The 26,325-nt window shown below is 41.1% G+C and overlaps 2 protein-coding genes across 6 annotated transcripts in view; one reads left to right on the top strand and one right to left on the bottom strand.

Moving 5' to 3' along the window:
- Positions 1 to 11,141, bottom strand: part of PEX1 (peroxisomal biogenesis factor 1) — a 43,061-nt gene extending 31,920 nt beyond the window's left edge. Inside the window, exons 1-3 of one of the 2 annotated variants that reach the window (XM_072651492.1) lie at positions 11,008 to 11,141; positions 9,489 to 9,541; positions 510 to 653 (exon numbers count right to left, since the gene is read on the bottom strand). Coding sequence is in view for 1 of the 2 variants with exons in the window: in XM_072651491.1 (XP_072507592.1) it covers positions 510 to 653; positions 11,008 to 11,139 (276 nt within the window). In the remaining variant the exon portion in view is untranslated. The remainder of the gene's footprint in view (positions 1 to 509; positions 654 to 9,488; positions 9,542 to 11,007) is intronic. The other variant, XM_072651491.1, reaches the window with a different exon arrangement.
- A 190-nt stretch (positions 11,142 to 11,331) lies between these two features.
- Positions 11,332 to 26,320, top strand: RBM48 (RNA binding motif protein 48). Of its 4 annotated transcripts, none has more exons than XM_072651507.1 (5): positions 11,332 to 11,593; positions 16,029 to 16,219; positions 18,433 to 18,578; positions 19,524 to 20,107; positions 26,091 to 26,320. In XM_072651507.1, exons 1-5 carry the CDS (start codon positions 11,483 to 11,485, stop codon positions 26,175 to 26,177), a joined length of 1,119 nt encoding a protein of 372 aa, XP_072507608.1. In that variant the 5' UTR covers positions 11,332 to 11,482; the 3' UTR covers positions 26,178 to 26,320. The 4 variants fall into 4 exon arrangements, with proteins under 4 accessions (XP_072507608.1, XP_072507606.1, XP_072507605.1 ...); XM_072651505.1 differs by having other exon boundaries at positions 19,518 to 20,107; XM_072651504.1 differs by lacking the exon at positions 11,332 to 11,593 and adding an exon at positions 11,623 to 11,801.
- Positions 26,321 to 26,325: the final 5 nt, after the last annotated feature.

Raw genomic sequence — 26,325 nt, 5'->3', positions numbered from 1 at the left:
AGGATATCCCTGGAAGCAAGTGCTTTGTGTCCTTTGGCCACATCCAGGACACAGGGGTCTTTCCCAATAACTATGGAATGACAGGGCCTTCTGTTATTAGGAAAACTTGACAGAAGCACACTTTGCCAGAAGAAGAATATACAATCAGCTTGGACTTGCCTGACTCTCAATGTCATCTCTGATAAGGTAAAGGATTCAGCAAAGAGGCAGTTTTAAGACTCATCTGGTAAAACAGAAACACTGGGAATTCTGGGAGGAAATGACTGTGATTTTACCGTTTGTAACAGTCCAGGAAGTGAATGCAAGCCATAGTCAGATATGGACTCTATGTTTAGAAAAAATATCATTTTTTTAGTCCTTTAAAAAAAATACCCTATGAGCTTACCATAGAAAAAGTTAAGCTTTCTCTCCTCTAGTTTGAAAGGATCTGAATGTTGTGGTGTTTTCTTTTCACCACTATTTTTAGATTAGAGTAAATGAGTCCCTTCTTCACATCACTAAATGCTTACCTGTTCCCCATCTGAAATTCCAAGTTTCTGGCCAACCTGTCTATTAATTTCAGCCACATTTTCACCATGGTTAGAATGATATCTCCCTTCCACCCAGCTCAAGAATATAGGCTGGTGACCCCAGGTCACTTCTATAGCTTGATTCTATTCATATCAGAGAGAAGAAAAAACGAGAGAAAATTATGTATCACAATTTTCATATGCTGCAGTGATTAACATCAAACACAAACTATTCTAATTACCTATACATAACCCAGGGAACATCTTTTAAGGCTAGAAGATATTCTGTATATGGTATCCAGATTTGACATGAGATACAAACAAATGCTTAAAGTATGATCTTTTCTTTTTAAAAAAACTGATATATTTTAAACATTCTTTTGTAATTCTGAGTTCCAAATTCTCTCCCTCTCTCCCACCCCTCCCTCATCCATTAAAAAAGCAAACAACATGATATCAACTATACATCTGAAATCAATGCAAAATATATTTCCATATTAGCCATATCCCCCAAAAAGCAAGAAACCAAGAAAGCAGGAGAGAAAATTATACTTCATTTGCACTCAGATCTCATCACTTTTTCCCTGGATAGAATTTTTTCATGAGTCCTTTGGAATTGCCTTGGATCTAAAATAATTGTAGACAATATAAAATACTTGGGAATTTACCTGCCAAGGCAGACCTAGGAAATATATGAACACAGTTTTAAAAATGCTTTTCACAAAAATAGAGTCAGATCTAAACAACTGGAAAAATATTATTGGCTCATGGGTAGGCTGAACCAAAATAACAAAAATGACAGATCTAAATATACTTACTCAGTGCCATACCAATCAAACTACCAAAAAAGAGCTATGAATCCTTTGGAGTTGTCTTAGATAACTGCACTGATCAAAAGAGTGAGGTCCTTCAAACACTGCTATTATTGCATACAATGACCTCCCAGTAATGCTCACTTCACTTTGCATCAGTTCATACAGTTCTTGCCTTGTTTTTCTGAAACTACCCCCTCATCATTTCTTATACCACAATAGTATGCCATCATAATCAAATGCACTCTTCAAGGTCTCTCTGAAAAACTTTGGCATTGATTATGTGACATGAAAGATGCTGGCAAAGGCATGATGTACCCACATCAAAAAAGGCACTGTGTTCTACGAGCAATGCAGAATTGAAGCAGCTCAAACGAAATGTGAGATATGCAAATTTGGAGAATCCACCACAAATGTTCACATGGACTACTTGTGCCCGACTTGTGGGAGAGCATTCCAAGCCTGCATTGTTCTCATCAGCCACAGTTGGACACACTGTAACTTGATTCTAACATAGTGATGTCACTTTGGTCCTCTTCCAGAATGAAGGACAATAACCAACCAATCCCACAACTTGTTCAGCCATTCCCCAAATGATGACCATTCCCTGAACTTCTAATTCTCTACCACCACAAAAAGAGCTATTATATTTTTGTACAAACAAATCCTTTTCCTGAGGTAGCTAGACGGCTCAGTGGATAGAGTGCCAGGCCTAGCATCAGAAAGACTCATCTTCCTGAGTTCAAATCTGGCCTCGACAATTAATAGCTGTGTGACCCTGGGTAAGATACTAAACCCTATTTGCCTCAGTTTCCTCATTTGTCAAATGAGCTGGAGAAGGAAATGGCAAACCACTCTAGCATCTTTGCTAGGAAAACCCAAAATGGGGTCATGGAGAGTTGAACATGACTGAAAAGACTGAACAAAAGGTCCTTTCCCTTTGATCTCTTTATGATTCAGATCTGGTAGTGGCATTGCTAGATCAAAAGGTATGCACAGATTTATAGCCTGCTGGGCACAGTTCAAGATTGTTCTTGATTGATGAGATTGTCCTAGCCCTCAAGGTACTCGATCTTCAATCTTGGGCAGGCCCCCACCTAACTAAGGAGAACTTACTTCAGTTTAGAGAAGGCCTGCACAACCTGTAACTATCAAAGGATTTCCTCTATATACAAAGTATGTTTTCCTCTACATTTTTTGAGGGCTGCCAGAAATCATTTGTTGAGCAAGCATGCAACTTCAGATAGATTCTGCTCCAGTATTTTCTTTTAACTCTGCGTATATCTTTGTATTTCAAGTATGTCTCCTGTAACCAAAATATTGTTGGATTCTGGGTTCTGATCCATTCTGATATCCGCTTCCATTTGACAGGTTAGTTCATCCCACTCACAATCATAGTTACGGTTACTAACAGTGTATTTCCCTCCATCCTATTTTATTGTTTATCCTTTCTCTTTTTATCCTTTCCCTCCTAAAAAGTCTGTTTTGCTTCTGACCATTAATCTACCTCCCTTAATCTGCCCTCACTTTTATCATTTCCTGCTCCCTTTTATCCCCTTAGCCTCCAATGTCCCTATTGGTTCTATACCCATCTGAGTGTGTGAGTGTGTGTGTGTATGTGTATATACATATACACGTTTTTTTCTTCCCTCTCTGAACCAATTCTGATGAGAATGAGGTTCTAGCATTGCCCTCCCCCTCACCTCCAATTTCCTCTCTAAAATTTCTTCCTTACATGCCTGTGAGAAAAATTTCCCTCTTCTACCTCTCCCTTCCCCCTTTACCCAGTGCATCTCTCTCTCATCCCAAAATTTTTTTTGGAGATCATCCCAAAATAAACAATTCAGAGTCTATGCAGACTCTTCTAACTGCTCTAATAGTGAAAAGGTTCTTAGGAGTTACATATGTTATCTTCCTGGACAAGAATGTAAACAGTTTAATCTACTGAGTTCCTTATGATTACTTTTTCATGTTTACATTATGCTTCTCAAGTCTCATGTTTGAATGTCAAATTTTTTATTCAACACTGGTCTTTTCATTAGAAATGCTTTGACCGCCTGAAAGAGATCCAAAAAGAGAAACTCCAAGGAACACTGTGGCCAAATTCCAGAGTTCCCAGGTCAAGGAGAAAATATTGCAAGCAGCTAGAAAGAAACAATTCAAGTATGGTGGAAATACAATCAGGATAACATAAGATCTAGCAGCCTCTACATTAAGGGATCGAAGGGCATGGAATAGGATATTCCAGAAGTCAAAGGAACTAGGACTAAAACCAAGAATCACCTACCCAGCAAAACTGAGTATAATACTTCAGGGGAAAAATTGGTCTTTCAATGAAATAGAGGATTTTCAAATTTTCTTGATGAAAAGACCAGAGCTGAAAAGAAAATTTGACTTTCAAACACAAGAATGAAGAGAACCATGAAAGGGTGAACAGCAAAGAGAAGTCATAAGGGACTTACTAAAGCTGAACTGTTTACATTCCTACATGGAAAGACAATATTTATAACTCTTGAAACATTTCAGTATCTGGGTACTGGGTGGGATTACACACACACACATGCACACACGCACACATACATAGAGACAGAGTGCACAGAGTGAATTGAAGAGGATGGGATCATATCTTAAAAAAAAAATGAAATCAAGCAGTGAGAGAGAAATATATTGGGAGGAGAAAGGGAGAAATTGAATGGGGCAAATTATCTCTCATAAAAGAGGCAAGCAAAAGACTCATTAGTGGAGGGATAAAGAGGGGAGGTAAGAGAAAAACATGAAGTCTACTCTCATCACATTCCACTAAAGGAAAGAATAAAATGCACACTCATCTTGGTAGGAAAACCTATCTCACAATACAGGAAAGTGGGGGATAAGGGGACAAGCAGGGTGGGGGGGATGATAGAAGGGAGGGCATGGGGAGGAGAGTGCAATTCGAGGTCGACACTCATGGCGGGGGGATAGGATCAAAAGAGAATAGAAGTAATGGGGGACAGGATAGGATGGAGGGAAATATAGTTAGTCCTATACAACACAACTATTATGGAAGTCATTTGCAAAACTACACAGATTTGGCCTATATTGAATTGCTTGCCTTCCAAAGGGAAGGGGTGGAGAGGGAGGGAGGTAAAGAAGTTGGAACTCAAAGTGTTAGGATCAACTGTCGAGTAATGTTCTTGCCACTAGGAAATAAGAAATACAGGTAAAGGGGTATAGAAAGCTATCTGGCCCTACAGGACAAAAGAGAAGACGGAGACAAGGGCAGAGAGGGATGATAGAAGAGAGAGCAGACTGGTCATAGGGGCAATTAGAATGCTTGGTGTTTGGGGGGGGGGAGGGGATAAAAGGGGAAAAAATTTGTAACCCAAAATTATGTGAAAATGAATGTTAAAAGTTAAATAAATAAATTTAATTAAAAAAAAAAAAGAAATGCTTTGAAAGTCCTCTATTACATTAAATATACAATTTTTCCTCTGAAGACATACTCAGTTTTTCTGGACAGGTTATTCTTGGTTGTAATCCTAGCTCATTTGCATTCTAGAATATCATATTCCAAGCCCTCAGATTCTTTAACATAGAAGTTGCTAAATTTTGTGTTAGCCTGACTGTGGCTCCACAAAATCTGAACTGTTTCTTTCTGGCCGTTGGTAATATTTTCTCTTTAACCTGGAAGCTCTGGAATTTGACTATGATATTCCTAAGAGTTCTCATTTTGTGATCTCTTTCAGGAGATGGTTGGTGAATTCTTTTAATTTCTTCTTTACCCTCTGGTTCTAGAATATCAGGGCAGTTTTCCTTGATAATTTCTTGAAATATGATGTCAAAGCTCTTTTTTTGATCATGGCTTTCAAGTAGTCCAAAAATTCTTAAATCATCTCTCTTTGATCTGTCTTCCAGGTTAGCTATTTTTCCAATGGGACATTTCATATTTTCTTCTATTTTTTTCATTCTTTTGATTTTACTGTTTCTTGAAACCTCATAGAGTCATTATGTTTCACTTGCCCAATTCTGATTTTTAAGGAATTTTTTTCTTCAGTGAATTTTTGTGCCTCTGTTTCCATCTGGTCTATTCTGATTTTAAAGGAGTTCATTTTTGTGTCTCTTTAATCATTAGGCCAATTCTGTTTTTCAAGGTGTTCTTTTCTTCAGTATTTTTGGTGCCTCCTTTACCAAGCTGTTGTCTTATCATAATTTTCTTGCATCACTTTAATTTCTTTCCCGTATTTTTCCTCTACCATACTTAACTTTTTTCTTAACTCTTGCAGGATTTTTGCTGGCCTTGGGTCCAATTAACATTTTTATTTTGAAGCTTTGCTTGTACCTCTTTTCATACTGTTGCCTTCTTCTAAGTTTATCCTGGTCTTCCCTGCCATGGAGGCAACTTTTTATAATCAAGTTGCTTTTTTTAAGTTCATTTTTTCCAACCTATTTTTTGACTTTGTACTTCATGGTAAAGTTGGATTCTGCTCACCTGGTGATGAGGAAGCACTGTCCCAAGCTTCAGGCTTTTCTGTGCTGTTTTCAGAATTAGTTTTTTGGGGCAGGGAGGGGGGCTAGGAATCTGCAAGTTTCTAATGCTTCCAAGATGCTGTTATCTTGGGAGAGGGATGGTCATTGCTCTCCTGGTCTGTGCTATGGTCTTTGCCCAGGAAGAACTTCTGACCTCCCTGTAGTCTCTAATGCTCATGTTCCTCTTGGTCCTAGAATTGTGACCAAGGTCTCTCCTCTCTTGTGACGAATCAGAAATGCCCTCTCCACCTGGAGCTGCAATCTAGAGTTGCTTATGGGCAATACAGTTGCCAAAATCAGGGCCACTGTATCCAGTACCAGCAAAGGGTCCTCTGTAAAGTCTTTCTTACTGGCTGTCTGACCCCTTACTATCTCTGGGCTGAGAGCTCCTGAAGCTGTTGCTGCTGTGGCAGCCATTCCCAAGGCCCAACAACAGTGCTCCTGCTGCCTGCTCTGGCTGGCTCTCATCCCAGTAACAGAGACCTCTCCTGTGACCTCTTAAGTTGTGTTAGGCTGGAAAATGTCTCTCTCTGTCCTTTTGTTGCCTCTGCTGCTCCAAAATTTGACTCAAGGAGTTATTTTACATTTGTTTGGAGGGGAATGTTGGGAGTTCACTTGGGTCCTGGCCTATATTGTGACATCTCGGCTCTCCCTAGTATGATCCTTTTTAAAGTATTCACAAAATTGCAACTTGGGACAAGGGGTCTTTCAATAGTTGACTCAGATAGGTTTAATCAGACAAGTTTAGTATTAGTCACAGATTTATTCATTAGTATCAAAAAATAGATACAAATAATAAGTATCTTTCCTTTCCCAGGATATATGTTGAAGGATATTTTGATCACCTATTGGTAGCATGGATATGAACTTTATGCTTAAAAAATACTGTATAGATTTAAATAATTACTTAGATGTTTCTAATCAATCACAAATTATTTCAATTCACATTTTCTCATAAAATGATAATATTCATCTACTGTGATTTGTTTTACTTTTGAGACTTAAAATATTCAAGTTTTGGCTTGGGGATTTATTCTAATCTTTCCCTTGAAAGTACTCTCTTCAGTTCAGTTTTCTATTTCAACTTTTTCCTTCCTTTCTTCCCTGTTCACACCTTCATTCCTCTCCCAGATCTGCTGACTCTCTAGACTTCCTTCTCTACCATGCCTCAGCAGCCTCCTCACCAGGGAAAAAAGTATTTTCAAGAGAAAGGCTGAAAGTCTGAATGGAAAGAGAATAAGATTCTGCCACATTAAATGTAAGCTATAATAGCATTGATGCAAGGAAATCCATTGAAGGAGAGAATTTCAGAATGTGAAACAAACTTCGAAAGTTGTGCTTTTCAAAGTTGGCTTACTCTCATTTTCCCCCTTTCCTTATTAGGGGTTTCTCTGCAGAGGCTCAAATGACCAGGTCCATGGTCATTATCTTTAAGTGGAATGATGAACCCAAACTTCAAGAAAAAGTAAAAGTCCATTATAGAAAGGAACTTCTCCAAACTATTACCAAGTCTTATCATTTCTTCTTATGCAATGCTTTTCTTTTATGTCCCCTTTTCTCCACTCTTACAGGCACCACTCTGATGTAGATCTTCATTACCTCCCACCTGTGCTGTAGCAATTGCCTTCTGGCTGGTCTCCCTGGCTCCAGTCTCTCCCCACTCTAGTTCATCCTACACTCATTTGCTGAAGTGATTTACATAACGTGCAGAATAGATCATATTACCACAGACCTCCCCACTCTCCAGCACCCTCCACGCATACGCACACTCAAGAAATTCCAGAAGCTTACCCCCTACTTTCATGATCAAATATAAACTCTGCTGTTTGGCTTTAAAATCCTTCACAATCAAGTTCTTTCCTAGTCTTCCAATCTTCTTACACTTTACTGGCCTCTACAGAATCTATGATCCAGTGACACTAGCCTGACTATTTCATCTTCTAATTATATGCTTTCAACATTGTACCCCATCCCCAAAATGCCATCTCCTCTTCACTTCCAGCTCCATATTGTCTCCCTTAGAATGTGAGCTCCCTGAAGGCATGGGTTTTTGTATATCCAGCATCAGCGCAGTGCCTGGCACATAGTTTTTAACATATGCTTACTGACTATGTGGACTGTGACTTCTGGAGATCCCTAAATATAATGTGTCTAAGACCACAGCTGAACTGAGGCCTTCCTGACTGAGCCTAGCACTCTATCCATTGCATCACCTAAGTCTAAGCTATTAAAGTCACACAGGCATTAAGAGGCCGAGGCAAGACTGAACCCAGGTGCTCCAGCTAAATAAACAAGTGCTCTTCACATTGTTCCATGCTGCCTTTACCTGCATCACGGACGGACGCCACTACTAGAAGCTTACAGACAGGAAAAATGTCACCAGCACCAGCAACCTCTACTACTACTACAACAGACTACTAGCATCTGTGAGAACCCAAAGGGAGGCTGCTGGTCCTATTCCTGCTGAGTTGTGATCCTAACAGCATGATTATGTTGCACACTCCCTTTGGTAAAATGCAAGGGGAGCTCTGTACTTGAAATTTGGTGACAGTGGCAATCTTCTCCAGTATACTTCCTATAATCACAGAATGTTGTTTTTCTTTGGGGAGTAGGGGGTTTTTTCTTCTACATCAGTAGACTCATGAAATTCAACACTTTTTGGCACTGTGAAAGACACCAAGATGAATATTGAAGTCCTTGCCCTCAAACTGCCTCTAGTAACGGTTCCTAACTATTCTGATTGGAAATCTATGAAAACAGAATTTGAAGGCAATGTGGTAAGGAAACGAAGACACAGAGAGCACTGACCCAAAAGTCTTAATGAAGATTTAGAATCTTTTTTTTTTTTTTCCTTTTCCAGATTTATTTTCTGTTCTAAAGTATGGCATTCAACAAATTGTAAAAGTTCTTTCTCAATGCTATTCAATGTATATTTTTGAAAAAAAATCATATGTAAAAAATAAGTACAGAATAAATCAAACACACTAGCTGCAGAACTTTCCTGATATTTTTCCTTCTTGTGTGAAGATTTAGAATCTTAATGCAGATTTAAGCTATGAAAGATTAAAAACTTTAAGTTACTGAAGCTTAAAACTGAACTAAGATTTTTGGAATATCCTGAATATGACTCAAAGACTACTTCCAAAAAGCTTACAATCTATTAGTCCTGGCTCATACAACAGACCAGTGGTTCTCAAAGTGTGGGTCTAGGACATAAGAGTCTCCAAAACCAATTAAAAAAAACTAAGTTTATTAACCTATGAGGTTAAAACTATTTTCATAATAATACTGATGTTTTAGTTTCTGATATGCCAAACATAGATATAACCCACATGAATAAAAGCTCTTAGGGAAGGGTCCTCAGTATTTTTTAAGACTATAAAGAGGTTCCGAGACTAAAAAGTTTCAGAATCCCTGCTACAGGCCATTTGAGGGCAAAAACTGTTATCTTCATTTTTATATCTTTCACAGTGGTTCATTATAAATAAGCAGCATTCAAATGTGCAGACTCAACTGAATGAATTTGCTGAATGCTAAGGCCTCACATAGGATAGCTCTAGATTTGTGGGTTTTTTCCTTTTTATCTTAATCTAATTCACCACTTCCACCCTAATTCCTAGCCAGAAGGAACCTTAACAGATTCCTAAGTCAATCCTCCCACCTGTCCTAAGGAGCACAGCGAATTTGCTTCTTCACAGCACAGTTTTCAGGTGTCTAAATGACAAAAATCACAGAATTTGAAAGTTAGAAGAAGCTACAGAATACACTTAGTCCAACCCAGACCTAGACAGAAATCCTCTCTACAATATCCTCAATAAGTGGTTTATCGAAGAATTATCATGAAAGAGAATCCACTATTTCCCTACACAAGCCAATGGGGTAACTAATTTTGAGAGGTTTTCCTTACATCAAAACTTACATCAGTATTATCATTTTTCAAATGGAAGCTTTGAGATGTGCCTGGTAGGGTTTTTATTCAATCAACATTGATACATGTTTTGTCAAATGATTAACATAAAGTCAGGAATAGCAGTAATTAACTTAAAGAGGATGATTAAAGTGAAGGCTTCCTACTTCATGAAATTATTTGGGAGCACAATCAGTACTAAATAGATTATAAATTTATACATTATAATACACAAATGTGAATTTATGTATTACAATATGAATGCAAATTCATTACGAATATATGAATATAAATTGATATTAAATATAGGATTTAAAAAATATGTAAGGGCAGCTAGGTGGAAAGACTCATCTTCAGGGATTCAAATGTGGCCTCAGATACTTAACTAGCTGACCCCGGGGAAGTCACTTAACACTATTTGCCTCCGTTTCCTCATTTGCTAAATGAGCTGAAAAGAAGGAAATAGCAAACCACTTCAGTACAGTTGCCAAGAAAACCCCCAATGGAGTCAGAAATGATAAAGATAACATATTAAACAGAGGACTTTTAAATACATAATTCACACAAGATCACAAAGGAAGCCATTTACACTGAAACAGTTACCCAAACCTATGTTTCCAAGGTTCGGGAAGCCCTGCCTGGGTCAGCACTAACCAGGTGGTGCCGCAGCCTGGGCTGAGCCCCGACCCCGGACGAGTGATTTCATCTGTCGGCTTCGGTTTCCTCGCATGTAAACAGAGATAATAATAACACCACCGGGGAGTGACTCGGCGGGTCTAGACCGAAGGAGGGAAAGGGGGCCAGCCGAGACAAAGCCTCAAGTTACACTCCAGCAGGTTCGCCGCAATAGCGCGACCCCGTGCCTTGGCTGCCTCTGGACCCGGGGACATGGGCACGGCACCCCGGGTAACCCTGAGTCCCCAAGGGCGAGGACTCCGAGGAAAGGGGCGGCTGCACCGCCCGGGGAGGGCCCTCGAGGGGTCTGGCAGTGACCTTGCGCCTCATCCCGCGGCTGAGAGCACCGCGGCTGCGGGCCGGGCCCGTCACCCGGGCGGTGGGCAGGAGACCACGAAGAGCGGTCCGAAAGGGCAGGCCCACGGCCGCGATCACCGCCACAGGCAGCATTTGAACCCAGGTCATTTCTAGACCTAATTTCGCGGCTCCAGGAGGCTCCAGTGGCTCAGGCCGAGCAGCCCGGCCTCGGGGGCCCTTCCCGGCAGGCCTCGCGGCGGGGGGGAGGGGGCGCAACTTGGAGGCCTCCTGAGCGCGTTACCTGCTGGAGGTGCAGCTGGGCCACGAGCGCCCGCGGCAAGTGGAGGAAGCAGTCCCGGGCGTGAGAGAAGGCGATGGTGACGGCCACGACCCCTCCAGCCCCGGCGCCCTCGAGACGGCCACCGCCCCACATCGCGAGCGAGCGAGTGAGCCAGAGAGCCAGAGACTGACGGGGCAGAGCACCGATCCGCGCCAGGCAGGAGGCGTCGAGCGCCGAGAGGATCGATCGACAACCACCACCCCCGGCAGCCTACTCGCCCTAGCGTCGCGAGGGGCGGGACTACCGAGCCTCGTTACCGCGCCGCCACAAGACGGCGCCTTCTCGCTTTCTCCATCCCCTCCGGAAGCGTCAACGAGCGCCATCCGTACTCGAGCCAATCCTAGGACGTCGCTGCCTGCCTGACTCTCTGATTGGATGAGAGGGATAGGGGTCAGGCGGAAGCGGTTAACTTGGAAGGAAGGCCTAGTGGGAAAGGATGGCGGACGGCGGAGGGGAGCTGGGTGGCTATTACCCTCACCATGCGCAGCGGGCTGTTTGTGACTCGCGGGCCAAGTATCGGGAGGGGCGGAGGCCCCGCGCCGTTAAGGTGAGAGAGAAACCCCCGGGCACCCCGGCTTCCTCTGGCCAGGAGCGCCCGGTGAGGCTTAGGTAGTGGCTAGATGGGCGGACCGCGGAGCTGCTGTGTTCGGCTACGGTGCCCGGGCCGTGGAAGAGGGACGAGTCCGGTCGGGCCGCAGTCGCCGGCCGGGATTCGAGCTCAGAGAGATCAAGCCCCGCCGAACCTCCCTAAGTTGGTAGGGTCAGTTGACTGGACGGTTCTGTCATCAGCGCAGCCTGGAGAGGGGAGGGCAGGCGACAGCGCTGTCATTCCCGTTTTGTGGATGAGGAGACCGAGTCCCGCGGCTACAAGTGTCTGAGTCTGGATTCAGAACCGGCTCTGCCCCCATCCCGCTCCTTCCCTCCCTGCGTCCTTGTCCGCTCCCTCACACACACACCGTACACACACACACACACCACACACACACCACACACACACACCGTACACACACACACACCGTACACACACACACACCGTACACACACACACACCGTACACACACACACACCGTACACACACACACACACCGTACACACACACACCACACACACACACACACACACACCGTACACACACACACACCGTACACACACACACCGTACACACACACACACCGTACACACACACACACCGTACACACACACACACACCGTACACACACACACCACACACACACACACACACACACCGTACACACACACACACACACACACACACCGTACACACACGCACACCACACACACACACCGTACACACACACACACACACACCGTACACACACACCACACACACACACACACCATACACACACACACCATACACACACACACACACACCATACACACACACACCATACACACACACACCATACACACACCATACACACACACCACACACACACACACCATACACACACACCATACACACACATCACACACACACACCACACACACACACCATACACACACCACACACACCAAATACACACACACCACACACACACCATACACACACACACACCATACACACACACACCATACACACACACACACCATACACACACACACCATACACACACACACACACACCCCGTACACACACACACACCATATACACACACACACACCCCGTACACACACACACCACACACACACACACACACACACACCATACACACACACACCATACACACACACACACACACCGTACACACACACCATACACACACACACACCATACACACACACACACACACACACACCATACACACACACACCATACACACACCATACACACACACCACACACACACACACCATACACACACACCATACACACACATCACACACACACACCACACACACACACCATACACACACCACACACACCAAATACACACACACCACACACACCAAATACACACACACCACACACACCATACACACACACACACCATACACACACACACCATACACACACACACCATACACACACACACACACCCCGTACACACACACACCATACACACACACACACACCATACACACACACACCATACACACACACACCATACACACACACACACACACACCATACACACACACACACCATACACACACACACACCATACACACACACACACCATACACACACGCACACACCATACACACACGCACACACCATACACACACACACCATACACACACACCACACACACACACACCATACACACACACCATACACACACATCACACACACACACCACACACACACCATACACACACCACACACACCAAATACACACACACCACACACACACCGTACACACACACATACCACACACACACACCACACACACACACACACACACACCATCCAATCCACCCTCTCCAGGAAGGCATCCCCACTATAACACACCCACCCACCTGGGGTCATTTAACTTTTGTCCTGAAGACCCCCATCCACCTGGGCAAGCCGCTCTACTTGTTAGGAAGCATCAAACCTACTTTTGCAGCTCCCACCCATTGATTCTGCTTTTTCTCCCTTAGGCCAAACAGAACAAATATAATCCTTTTACATGACAGCTCTTTAAATACTTTCACACAGTTGTCCAGCCACAGTCACTAAACATTTACACAAAGCCTACTGCTGTGTGCCAGGTACTTTGCTAAGTTAGGGGATGTTTTCAGGGACTTCACAATCTAATGGCAGTGACAACATACAAACAAATGTGTACAAACAAACCTACAGGATAAATTGGAGATATCTCAGAGGGAGGACTAGAATTAAGGATGGAGAAAGGCTTCCTGTAGGAGGTGAAATTTTAGCTGCGACTTGAAGTTAGGAAGCACAGATGAGAAGAGAGCATTATTAGTCTTTTTCTTCACAGCAACACTTTTCAGATGCTCAGATCCTCTCCCTGCTTTCTAAACAGTCCAGGTCAGTCTGCTCAAGGAGATGTGTGAAGAACAGGTGTATAAAGATAAGCAGGGCTCTGGGGAGAAACTTCCCCTTCTACTATGCCAAAAGATCCATAGTCCATTAGTATGTTGAAAATCTCAGATTACTAGAAACAAAGTAGAGCTGTCATCGATTGGGGAATAGGCAGACAAATTGTGCTGCACAAATGGACTGTTACTATGCTGCAAAACGTGAATGACTACAGAGAGGAATGGGAAGATGTGAACGGAGGTAGAGTGAAGCAAGCAGGACCAGGAAGGCATATCAATGGACTGCAACACTAATTAATGGAAAGTACATCCCTTAAACTAAATATTGCAAAATTATAATGACCAAACTTAACCCCAAAGAAGAGAGAACATACCATTCTTTGTAGAGGTCAGTGTGGAACAGTACGTATAGTGCCCTACTTTTTCAAATGGTGGTTAATTTTGCCAAACTCTTTTTATTCTGTATTATTTGGGATTGCTCCCAAGGAAGAAAAAGAAGGGATACATGGGAAATTGTAGGTGTTATACAAGCAAAATATATCAACAAAATTTTACTTTAAAGAAAAACCTACAGCTTGTAAATATTCATGGTTTTGGATTTACATAGTGTTTTCTTCTCTAGGGCTCAAATTGACCTGTGGATTCATTCAGCTTTCAAATGTAGGAAAATATATTGAGCCTACTCTAACATGAATAATGGAAATTCATAGATAATTCACAATCCCCATTGTAAGTCTTTAGTCTAAAGACAAGTGTTTGCAGGTTTATTCTTGTTAAACTAGAGGTTCTTAAACATTTTTGTGTAATGGATCCCTTTAGCAGTCTGGTAGGGCCTTTAAAGCCCTTTTCAGAATGTTTTTGTTGCCTGTATTCACAATTGAAGGAAATGCTAACTTTCAATTGCAAGTTAGTAAAAAAAATAAAGATGCAAATTTTTTTTTCCCCACCCAAATTTACAAACCTCTAAAACCTATCCCAGGAAGCCATGGGCTAAGAACCTTTATGTTAAACTAATAGAATGGAGCCTGCTTTTGTTAATAGACCTTCTGATGTAGCTGAAGAACATCACATAGGAACATCAGAGTCATTAACCCAGTGATGTGACCCTAGACCTTCCTTGGGTCTCAGTTTCCTCTTCTGTAAAGTGAAGCACATGACTGGATAGATTCTGAAGTCTCTTTATGCCCTCAAAAGACTGGCAATAATAGCAGTTTTAGCTTATCTCACTTGCCTTTAAATCCTGCTTAGATTTATGCCAGATGAGTAGTAAAGCATCATGGTTATATATGTTAATACTTGTCTGTTTTTACATACATCACAAAGTCAGTGAGTTAAATATATTTTAAAACACTACATAGAAGGGATTTGTTATTCTGTGGTTGGTCAAAGCATAGTAGTTGGTAAATTACTTTCAAGGCTGGACTTTATCCTGGTTAAACTTTATTGTGAAAATTTTAGGTACCACATGAGGAAAATAAATTGGACTTTGCCCAAAGGAATGTGAGTGCGATAGTGAAGAAACTGGACATTATGTCATGTTAAGGATTGGCTGAAGAAAAGATGGGGAAGGGGAGGAGCAGGAGCAATATGGTAGCTGTGTTCTGCTACTTCAAGGCCTGCTGCCATTTCGGGGAGGAATTTTGCTGACCCCAAAGAGTAGAACTAGGAGCAATGAGCAGAAGTAAGAGACAGGAAGATCTTAGTTCCCTATGAGGAGAATTTTCTTTATAGCCCTGTCCTGAAGTGAAATGATTAGCCTCAGAAAAGTAATCAAGTTCCCCCATAACTATAGACCTTTAAAAGAGATTGGACAATTACACATCAGAGGTACTATAGAGATTATTCCTGCTTTGGTATGGGTTGGGCCAGATGAGCTCTGAATTCTTTTCTAACTCAGAGATTCTGTAATAAATATAAGGGCAGAGCTATTCAAGAAAAGTATGAAAAATATGAATACATCTATATTTCCTTTAGGTTTATACAGTCAATTTGGAATCTCGATACTTAATCATTCAAGGAGTTCCTGCAGTGGGAGTTATGAAGGAACTGATCGAGCAGTTTGCATTATTTGGTGCTATTGAACAATATAATGCTCTAGACGAGTATCCAGCAGAAGAATTTACAGAGGTGTATCTAATTAAATTTCAAAAATTACAAAGTGCAAGGTAATGTGGATGCCTGTCAGAGTTCTTTCTCTTTATCACCACCCTAGCCCAAGATTTAGCTGTATTCACACCTAGACTTCACAAAAATCCTGTACTTTTAGACCCATTTTAAAGTATTTCCTCTATAAAGCTCTCCCCAGTTTCAACCCATATTAAGCTTTCTCTTCCCTAATTCCCAGTAGCCCTTAGAACCTGTATCACACATTCTAAGACGTTATGCTACCTTGTATAATCTGCTTGTTTGTTTTGTCTCAGACCTTAGCACAGTGCCTAGCACATAGTAGATATAAATGTTTATTGATTGATAGTCCAAATATGTTTTAAGCTTGTTGAGATAGGTTTTCTACTACTTTTGCATCCCCCATAGTGATGGGCACAGAGAAGGTGCTTGACAATTTTTTAAGACATCCTTCCCATTTTCTTAATGTATTTTTTATATGTTATATTTTTCCTATTATTAATTATTTTAAAAGTTAGCTCTTCCTTAAAAGATAGAATCTTCATCCTGTCCTTTGAGGACCTGGAGGTCCCAACTACCTTTCTGGTCTTACTCATATTTTCCTCCCTCTATCATAGAATCATAAATTTAGAGTTGGAAGGCAGCTCAGAAGCTACCTGACACAACTCTATAATTTTAAGAATAGGAAACTATGTCTCTGAGAGAGTAAAAGATTTATCCAAGAATACAGAGGTGGCTAAGTGGTGCAATGGATAGAGCACTGGCCTTGGAGTCCAGAGGACCTGAGCTCAAATCTTGCCTCAGACACTTACTAGCTTTGTGACCCTGGGCAAGTCTCGTACCCTATTAGCCTCAGTTTCTTCATCTGTAAAATGAGCTGGTGAAGGAAATGGCAAAACATCTCTGATATTTTTGCCAAGAAAACTCCAAATGGGATCACAGAGAATTGGACATCACTAAAACAACTCAACAGAGGTAGTACGGAGGACTTGACACCAGGTACTCTGACTCCAAAGCCCATATTTCCATTAATTCCATCACACTTCGTCTCCCAAGTGCTTTTGTGCACACTATCTTACTCGTGGTTCCATCTCTCCTCTTCATAGGCTTCCATGTCTGGCATGCCTTCCTTTGCTCCCCTCTGTTCACATTCCTAGTTTCTTTCAAGATTCGTCTCAGGTACCACCTCTTAGACAAGGCCTTTCTTGATCTCCCTAGTGGTTGATGTTTCCTTCTTTGTGAAATTACCATGTGATATTTTGTATATATTTTATATTATTTGCAAATATGTTGTGCTCCCCCACCGTCCATGCCTTCCTCCAGCTCCTTGAAGGTGAAAACTGTTTAGTTTTTTACTTTCGATCTATCCCCAGTTCTTAGGGCAATAGTAAGGACTTAATAAATGTTTGTTGAATTTAAAATGACATGTTCCAAGTGGGGATTGTGGCTTACTTAGCTCAGCTGGTTAGCACATGGTGATGAGAAAACTAAGTAGAGGCAATCATGCTTTGGTATTGTAGAAAGCCCGTCAGAGTCACTGGATCTGGGGCTGAATCCTGGCTCTGCTCATTAGTATTTTTAGGACTTAGTACAAGTGTCTTCACTTCCGTTTCTTTGTAAAATGAGGACTGGAGAAGATGGATCCCTGTAGTCCTTTCCAACTCTAAATTTTAACATGTATGATCTAAATTCATCACTTACTTGCCCCTCATGTGGACCATTTAGCTTTATACAGACAGAAGCTTTGTTCCCTGACCACAGATTACACCTCAGTTTATACAGCTGTGTCAATATGTGCCATTGGTTCAAGAAAGACTGGAAGAGAGAATGTGAAAGGCTCATTGCAAACCTAGTGTGTTTGGAAAAACAACTCCAAACATTTTTGTTGTTTAGTTGTGCCTTGACTTTTTGTGATCCCATGGACCATGGCACGCCAGCCCTACTATCCTCCACTATCTCCTGAAGTCTCTCCAAGCTCATGTTCACAGCTTCCATGATACTGTCTATTCAGCTCATCCTGGGCATCCCCTTTTCCTTTCAGTCTTTCCTAGCATCAGTGATTGATCCTAGGTCAGCCCACAGGGTCATCTTCATTTTGGAGCAAGCATATTCATTGTAAGGATCATTCAGAAACTGTAGAATTTGAGAATCTCAAAAGTTTGCTCTTTGTCATTGGATTGTAAGCTACTTACTTGCGTGTTGTCAGTTTTAGTGAACCTGGATTAACGTACCGTACCCTCTCATTTCTATTTAGGATAGCCAAACGAAAATTGGATGAGCGAAGTTTTTTTGGTGGTTTGCTTCATGTATGCTATGCTCCAGAATTTGAAACAGTACAAGAAACCAGAGAGAAACTACAGGAGAGACGACGATATATAGCAAGAACAACTGGAGTTAAAGGTTTGCAAATAATGATCTCGTTTTTTGTTTTTTATAATAGCTTGAGTCAGTGGGCGCCAATTCCTGTTCATTTGGTGAATATGTCCACCTTTGCCTGGCAGCTGGCTTCGTTACCAGATGCCCTACCTGATTTTCTTAATTGACCTCCCCAGCTGCTTACAGTAGAATCATGGGTGTCTGAGTGATAAGAATAGACTGTATCCTGAGAAGAATAGCCAGAAGTAGAGTTCTATATTTCCCATGTACTGTATTTCTGGGAATCATCTTTGACTCACCCTTTTTCTTTTATCCCACTCAGTTGCCCAAGTCTTACCTCTACAACACATCTTACAACTTCCCCTAACTTCCCCTTCCTCCTTCCTCTCACCTGAATTATTATAAAAGCTTGTGTACTGGTTTCCTGCCTTCAGTGTCTTTACCTTCTAATCCATATAATTGCTAAAATAATCTTCCTGGTACACAGGCATGTTCTGTTTTTAAAACTGAAAATTCTTTTGCTTGGAATTTCATGCCCTCTGAAATATGTCCTTATTTCACACTCTTCTCCCTTCATTTTTCCTGTGTTTTAGCCAAATTGAAATACTTGCTGTTCCTAGATCTATTTCTCCTTTTCCCAGCTTCTTTGTATCTGCTCATACTTTGTTCACCCTTGATTGACAAAATCATTTTCTTCCTTAAAGACTCAATTAGGTGCTGCAAATTCCATGAAGCTTTCCTTATTTAAAAGTGGCCTTTTCTTCCTCATATCTTCCTGGAGCAATTTGCTCAGTTGCTTCCTTTCCCTCAGATTTATGAACTAAGGGGAAGCTGTACCAGACCATTAGGACATGTCTGTGGGAAAGTTCATCTGTTAACATTTTCTTGCATTTCGTAAAAATCACATATTGCATGTTTTTCAAAATGACTAAACTAATAAATTAACTCTTTTTTCTTTTGAAGTTTTAGAAGATAAAGTCCAAACACTGACAAAGAAAAAACTTTATACAAAACCTACAGTTACAAAAGATTGCAGGAATGACTTTGATTCAAAGGCATCTGAATTTTGTGCAACCCCATCAAACACTTGTACTGAGAATCCATGGAATTGTCATCCTAACTCTAGTAATTCAACTCGAAATCATGTCTCCTCCAAGTGTGCAGCCTCCCAATCAAGGGAGTTCTTAGAGGGAACACTGATCTCCCCTCAGCATGACAGAAACTATAACAAAACTCTGTCAGGTTATAACCAGAATAACTCTTTGGTTCAGAGTGTAGAGATGGAAATGCCTAAAACTTCATTAGACTGTCTTGGACCACCAAGGATTATTTCCTCTAATAATGGGATTGCTAGATTCATGCCTCGAACAACTCAGCTACAAGAGCGAAAGCGGAGAAGAGAAGAAGACTGGAAACTTGGAACTTTTCTTGAAACAAACCAAAGAAATAAAGAAGTTATTTTTGGGCCACAACTACCAGAAATCCCCAAAGTGGATATGGAGGATGAGTCTTTAAATATGTCAGCTAATTTAATCCGGAATAAACTTAAAGAGGTATGTACCTTTTTGAAAACTTACTTTCCAAGAGTATTTCATTTCTTAAATGTTAAAAGCAACTCAAAAGAACATCATCTGTGGCTTTTAATCTGTTCTTCAGTTTTTACATTTATGGAATGTTTTCTCTTCAAACCATATTGATTCTTAACAAAATAGGTCAGTAGAAGACTGAAATTTTTTTGTTTTTCTATCAATTCTTGACTTAAAAACATTGGAATGATTATTTTACTATTTAATAAACTTAAAGAACATTTTAAGAAATTTTTTTACCCCCAAATTCCGTTTTTATTTTGTTTTAATTTGTATGTTTGCTTCTAGCCTCTTCTGGAAAGGGGGAAAAGGAACCATATAATAGCTCTAAGGACTGAGCCTATAGGTCCACTTGTAGATTTTAGAATTCTTTCACATTTAACTCTTTAATCCTTTTTTAAGCATTAAGGTTACATTGGGTAGGTGATATTTATAAATCTTAACCAATGTTAGCAGAGGAGAAAAAAGGAGTATGGGTAATGAAACTTCCATTTTGTTTTATTTTAACTACTTAGCACTGGTTTCTTCCCTGTTTTCTGTAAAAATTCCCATATGTCCCTCATCCTTAAAAAAACCTTCTCTGAACCCCTGCCTTCCCCTTACACCTTCATCTTCTTCCTGGACGTTCAGAGCCAAACTCCCAGAAACAACCCTCGACTTCACCTCCTGCTCATTTTCAGCCTCCTGCAATCTGCCTTTTGAAACCACCTAACTTTTCTAAATTTCAGTCACCAATGGTCTGGTCTTTTCTAAATTCTAATCTTTCTTGACTTCTTTTGCAGACTGTGAAACTGACCACTTCCTTTTTATGGATATACTATTTATGACATTATTGTGATCACTAGCAACATGATTTCTTCTTGCCTCCCCTACTTACCTGTCAGACAGTTTATTTCTCTATCTTCATGGCTGAATCATCATCTGTGACCTATCCCCAAGTACAGGTGTAAATCCTAAGGCTCTCTTTCTTTCTGTTGGGCCCCCTCCTTTCAGTTAACAGGCTTTAAGGACTTTAGGTACTCCACTGGGCACTGGGGAGAACAAAGGCAGTGAAACAACTCCTGGCCTCAAGAAGTTTTTATTCTACTAGAAGAAACAAAAGTATATAAATATAAGTAAAAAATAAAGTGAATGTAAGATTAATTGGGAGTGGGAGGGAGGGCCCCTGGCAGCTGAAGAGATCCAGAACCACCTCATGTTGAAGATAATGTATGAGGTGACCTTTGAAGAAAGCTAGGGATCTAGAAACCAGAGGACATGGGGGCAGCCAAGTACAAAGACATGGAGATGTTCCCTTGGCAAATGTGATGGATGGATTGGAGTAAGAGAGAGATTTGAGGCAGAGAGGATAATTAGGAGATTATGGCAGTAGTTCATTTGAGGTGTAAGGGCCTGAGCAGGGCAGTAGCCACATGAGATGGGAGAGGGGACAAATGCAGTACTTGTTATCGAGGTAGAATCAACAAGACTTGGCTGCTGATGGGGTTACATGGGATAAAGAAGAGAGGAGAGTCCAAGATAACTCACAAGTTTTAAATTTAGATGACTAGAAGAATGGTGGCACTTCTGACACACAAGGTGAAGTGTGGAGCAGTTGTGGGCTTTCAGAGGAAAGATAATGAGTTCTGTTTTGGACATGATGCCTTAAGATTTCCTCTCATTGTCTTGGTGACCTTTTCACCTCCCATGAATTCAGCTGTCATCACCATGCACATGACTGTCAAAACTCTGTGTAGTCCTAGACATCTCCACCTGAATGTCCCATGTATATCTCAAACTGAGCATGTTCAAAATAAACTCCTTTTCTTTTCCCCTGAGTCCTTACTTTAATCTTAATTTCCCTGTTGCTGTTAAAACACTGTCCTTCTAGTCATCTGGGTTCACAACCTAAGGGTCCTTCTTGACAGTCTCAATGACCAGTCACTTGCTAAATGTTGTAGAGGTAAAACCTTCCAAGATCTCTTGTCTCCATTCCTTTTTTTCACTTACATGACCATAGATCAAATTCAGTCTGTCACTTCCCTCCCAAATTATTGAAATAGCCTTCTGATTGGTCTCCCTGCCTCCAGTCTCTCCCATCTTCAATCCATCAGCTATTGATTTGATAATCCTAAAGGACAGCTCTCTGTACCTATGTCACTCTCCTGACTGAAGAAGCATCAGTGGATTTCTATTAACTTCTTGACATATAAAGTCCTGTAAGATCTAATTCCAAACTATCTTTCATTTTTAAAAATTTAACTTGATTTTTATCAATTAACAGATCTTTTTTCTCTCCTTATCTCCCCTCAACCCTGGAAAAAGGAAAAACTGAAACCCTTGTAATAAGTGTATATAATCAAGCAAAACAAATTTCCTTTCTGGTCACGTCCAAAAAAATATGTCTCTATCTGTCCCGAGTTGATCACCTGTCAGGAGGTGGATAGCATGCTTGCTTCATTCATCCCAGGTCCTCTGGAATCCTGGTTGGTCATTGCGTTGATGCTCTCTCTGCTCACATCACTCTCTGTCAGTTCCTTCAAGTCTTTCCAGGTTTCTGTGGAGCTATCCCATCTTCATCATTTCCTATGGCACAGTAGCCTCCCATTACATTCACATGCCATAGTCCAGTTCTTTGCCTCTACAAAGAAGAGCTTTGTGTATATATGAGTCCTTTTCTTCTTTCTTTGATCTCTTTGGAGCATTGGCCTAGTAGTGGTGTCATGGGATCAAGGGATCAAGCTGTCTCTACAGACTGATTTCATGTTACTCTTTTCACATATCTGTGCTCTAGCCACATTGACCTGCTTGTGATTCCTTACACCCAGCACTCCATCTCTTACCTCCACAGCTTTGCACAAGCTATCCCCCACTCTTGGAATGATCTCCCCCTTTACCTCCACCTCTTAGAAACTTTAGAATCATTTGGCTGGTTTTTTCTGAGAAGTATTATCTTTCTACTGGAAAGGACAGAATTAAAACAGCTAAATGAGGTGTTGAAACCTACACCAAGAAGGAAAACAGTGAAAATGCACCTAGCTACTCTGAGTGACTTCTTGTCCCAACACCCAAACAAGCTACATTCAGGGATGACGAAAGGACTGGCTTTTCTGTCATCAGTTATCAGATCATGAAAGACAGGAGAGAGATGCTAGGACTAGAAAGAAGAATTTGTTAAGTGCCTACTGTGTGCCAGGTGCTGTGCTAAGTACTTTATAAATATTATCTCATTTTGTCCTCACAACCACCCTGGGAAATAGGTGTATTATTATCCCCATTATACAGTTGAGGAAATCATGGCAAACAATGCTAGTGACTTGCTCAGGGTCACACAGCTAGTAGGTGTCTGAGGCCAGTTTTGAACTTGAGTCTTGCTGAGTCCAGGCCCGGTGCTCTCTCCGCTACCTCACCAGCAATCTCTGATTAGAGAAGGGCCAGTTTAGAGTCTACAGCGAGTGAACTTGACAGTTCCTAGGAAAATCCTAGAATGTGTGATTTTTAAAATTCAATTTTATTTTCACATATACCTTCTCTGTCTCCCTCTCTCCCCTCCCTATTCTATTGAAAATGAAAAAAAACCAAATCTTGACACACATGTACAATCCAGCAAAACAAATTTCCACGTTGGCCCTGTCTAAAAAAAGATATGGCCCCATCGGTCCTTTTGAGTTTCCTAAGTCTTTCAGAGTTATTTGTTTTTACATCATTGTTGTTACTGTGGAAATTGTTCTTCTGGTCCTGTTCACGTTACTTGCACAAGCAGAACATAACTATTGAGGGGATGATTACTGAACACCTGGAAGAGGAGGTGGTGATTGCAGAGAGAATGCTATCTAGAACTGGTCGCCCAGTGTCTTCATATGGTGGGCACCCTGCAGTCACATAATTAAAACAAAGCAATTCATGCCAGACTGGCTATATTGCCTTTCTGATGGTAGTTCCAGAATGTCATAGAAATCATTTACCTAGATTTTAGGAAATTATTTTGGAGTCTTTGATGCTGTTGTAAACAAGATGGAGAGAGGTAGGTTAGCCAGTGTCAGAGTTACGTGAATTTGTATCTTGATGAATGACTGGACCCAAAGAGTAGTAACTATTGGTTCAGTTACCTCTAAGGAGGAGGTTGTTTAGGCAATGCCTCAGAGGCCTGTGCTTGGCTTTGGGCCACTTATGTCTTTATCAGTGACTTGGATAAGAGTGCCTAGCATGTTTCTCACATTTACAGAGAACATGTAGGAAGGAGGATATTGGGTTAGTCAGTATCCCTCCAAAGTCCTGACAGTCTAGGATGTTAGACTGAATCTAATAAGAGGAAATTGAATAGAGAGACATGTAATACACACAACTTCATAATGTCATATGAGGAAGTAGAACATCAGATAGTTCATTTGAAAAAAAGATCTGGGGATATTAGTGGACTGCAGTCAATGTAAATCGAATTTCATAGAAACCTCATGCAGACGTAGAGTACATCATAATGATAACTATAGAACTGTCCAATCTAGTCATTTTACAGATAAGGAAACATTCCCAGGAAAGATAAATGATTTGCCCAAAGTTACATGGTAGTAAGTGTCTCAGTCAGGATTTGAACCCAGGTCTCTTGACTTTAATATTTCACAGTCAGTACTCTTTCCCTTATGCCACACTGCTTCCTAGTAAAAGAGGTGTAGTTGTCTAGGACTGGGAAGGCCATAGTCCCCCTGGACTCTGCCCTGGTCAAAGCGTATTTGAAATGTGTTCAGTTCTAGGGGGCATAGTTTAGGAAGGGCATTGATTTAAGCCAAAGACTGTCCATACAAAGATGACCATCATACTGATAAAGGGCTTTGAGATCATACCATATGAGGATTGGTTGAAGAAAATCAGTGGCAAAGGGAAGGTGTGTTGGGGGCATGATAGTCCTTTAAGTATTCATGTGGAAGAGTGATTAGGCGTTTTCTGCTTTGCTCTAAAGCAAGAGCTAAATGTTGCAGAGGCAGATGGAGAGAGGGTAGACTGTTCCCAAGGGCATGAGGTGCCCCAGAAGGATGGTGGGTTGTTATCTCTCACTAGAAGTTTAGAAGGAAAGGAGGAAGGATTCTTTGATTAGTTGAGATGAGCTGAGCAAGATGGCTTCCTGTTTTCCTTCCCAACTCAGATGTGATAAAGTTATTCATTTATATTTCAGAAATGGTGTTTAAAAAGGGGCAACAACAGTAGAATAGGGTCTGTTTAGTGAGTAGATTTATGAAACCTGAGGGGAAAACAGGACAATGTTGGGAAATGGGGGAAAAAAATACCTACATACATTTTTCCAAATACTTTAGTGGTTTGGTGTTTTTTTTAGGCACCTAGATAAAAAGGAGGTAGGTAAAAGGAAGTGTAATTTTTTTTCCTCTTAGATTTTCCTGTGTCCCCTCATCCTTCCACCTGTCCCTTTGTTCCTCTGAATACACCAAATATGAAAACTTGGAGCAAACCACGTAATACACAGAAAAGCAGAAGTTTGTCTTTGTGATCTTCAGCTAACAAAATGACTTTACAGAATTCACGAATAAATCTTTGCTACATTTCTGTTTTCCCCCAGATTTCCACTTCTCCCATCTCTTTCCCCATAGTCTCTTCTGTATTCCGCAATTAGCAGAAGCAGTAGAAGTAGCATTAGTGGTTTGGATCCACTTTCATTGGTGTAGGGGCATCTCCAAGGAAGAAAACATCCTCTCTTTCCTCTATCTCACTAAATCAATCAATCAATCAAACAGATTTCCTGAAACTTTTCAAGGAAATGTGTTCCATCTTTTTGTGGGTCAGCAGTGTTCCTCTGATATCCGGTTCCTGTTCTCTGAACTCTGTTCAGCTTCCCCCAAAGTGTACAGCAGAGGGGATGGAGTGAAGTTGTATTCATTGTACTTCTCTCCTAGAACTTTATTAACGTGTGCCAAATAATGAGAAGCAGGAAGAAAATAATTCTTGGTGTTTTTTTAACTAGGTAATTTCTTCCCAACCACAGCCTTCAGAGGACAAGCTGGAAGATACACATAAAAGTCGTCCATTAAAACAAAGAAGAAGAATATAGAAGATGATAGATCTTGAAGTGAATGTATTTTTCCAAAAAAGATCACTTATGTTATTTGAATTTGTGACTTTTGTTACCGTCACTATTTCATATTTGTATATCCTTTGAACATTAAAGCAGATGGTTCAATCTCATCTTCAAAATTGAG

Source organism: Notamacropus eugenii, chromosome 3 (assembly GCF_028372415.1).
Source record: "Notamacropus eugenii isolate mMacEug1 chromosome 3, mMacEug1.pri_v2, whole genome shotgun sequence".
Lineage (NCBI taxonomy): Eukaryota > Metazoa > Chordata > Mammalia > Diprotodontia > Macropodidae > Notamacropus > Notamacropus eugenii.
Note: the sequence above shows the minus strand (reverse complement) of the source record. Positions and strands in the feature narration are given on the sequence as shown.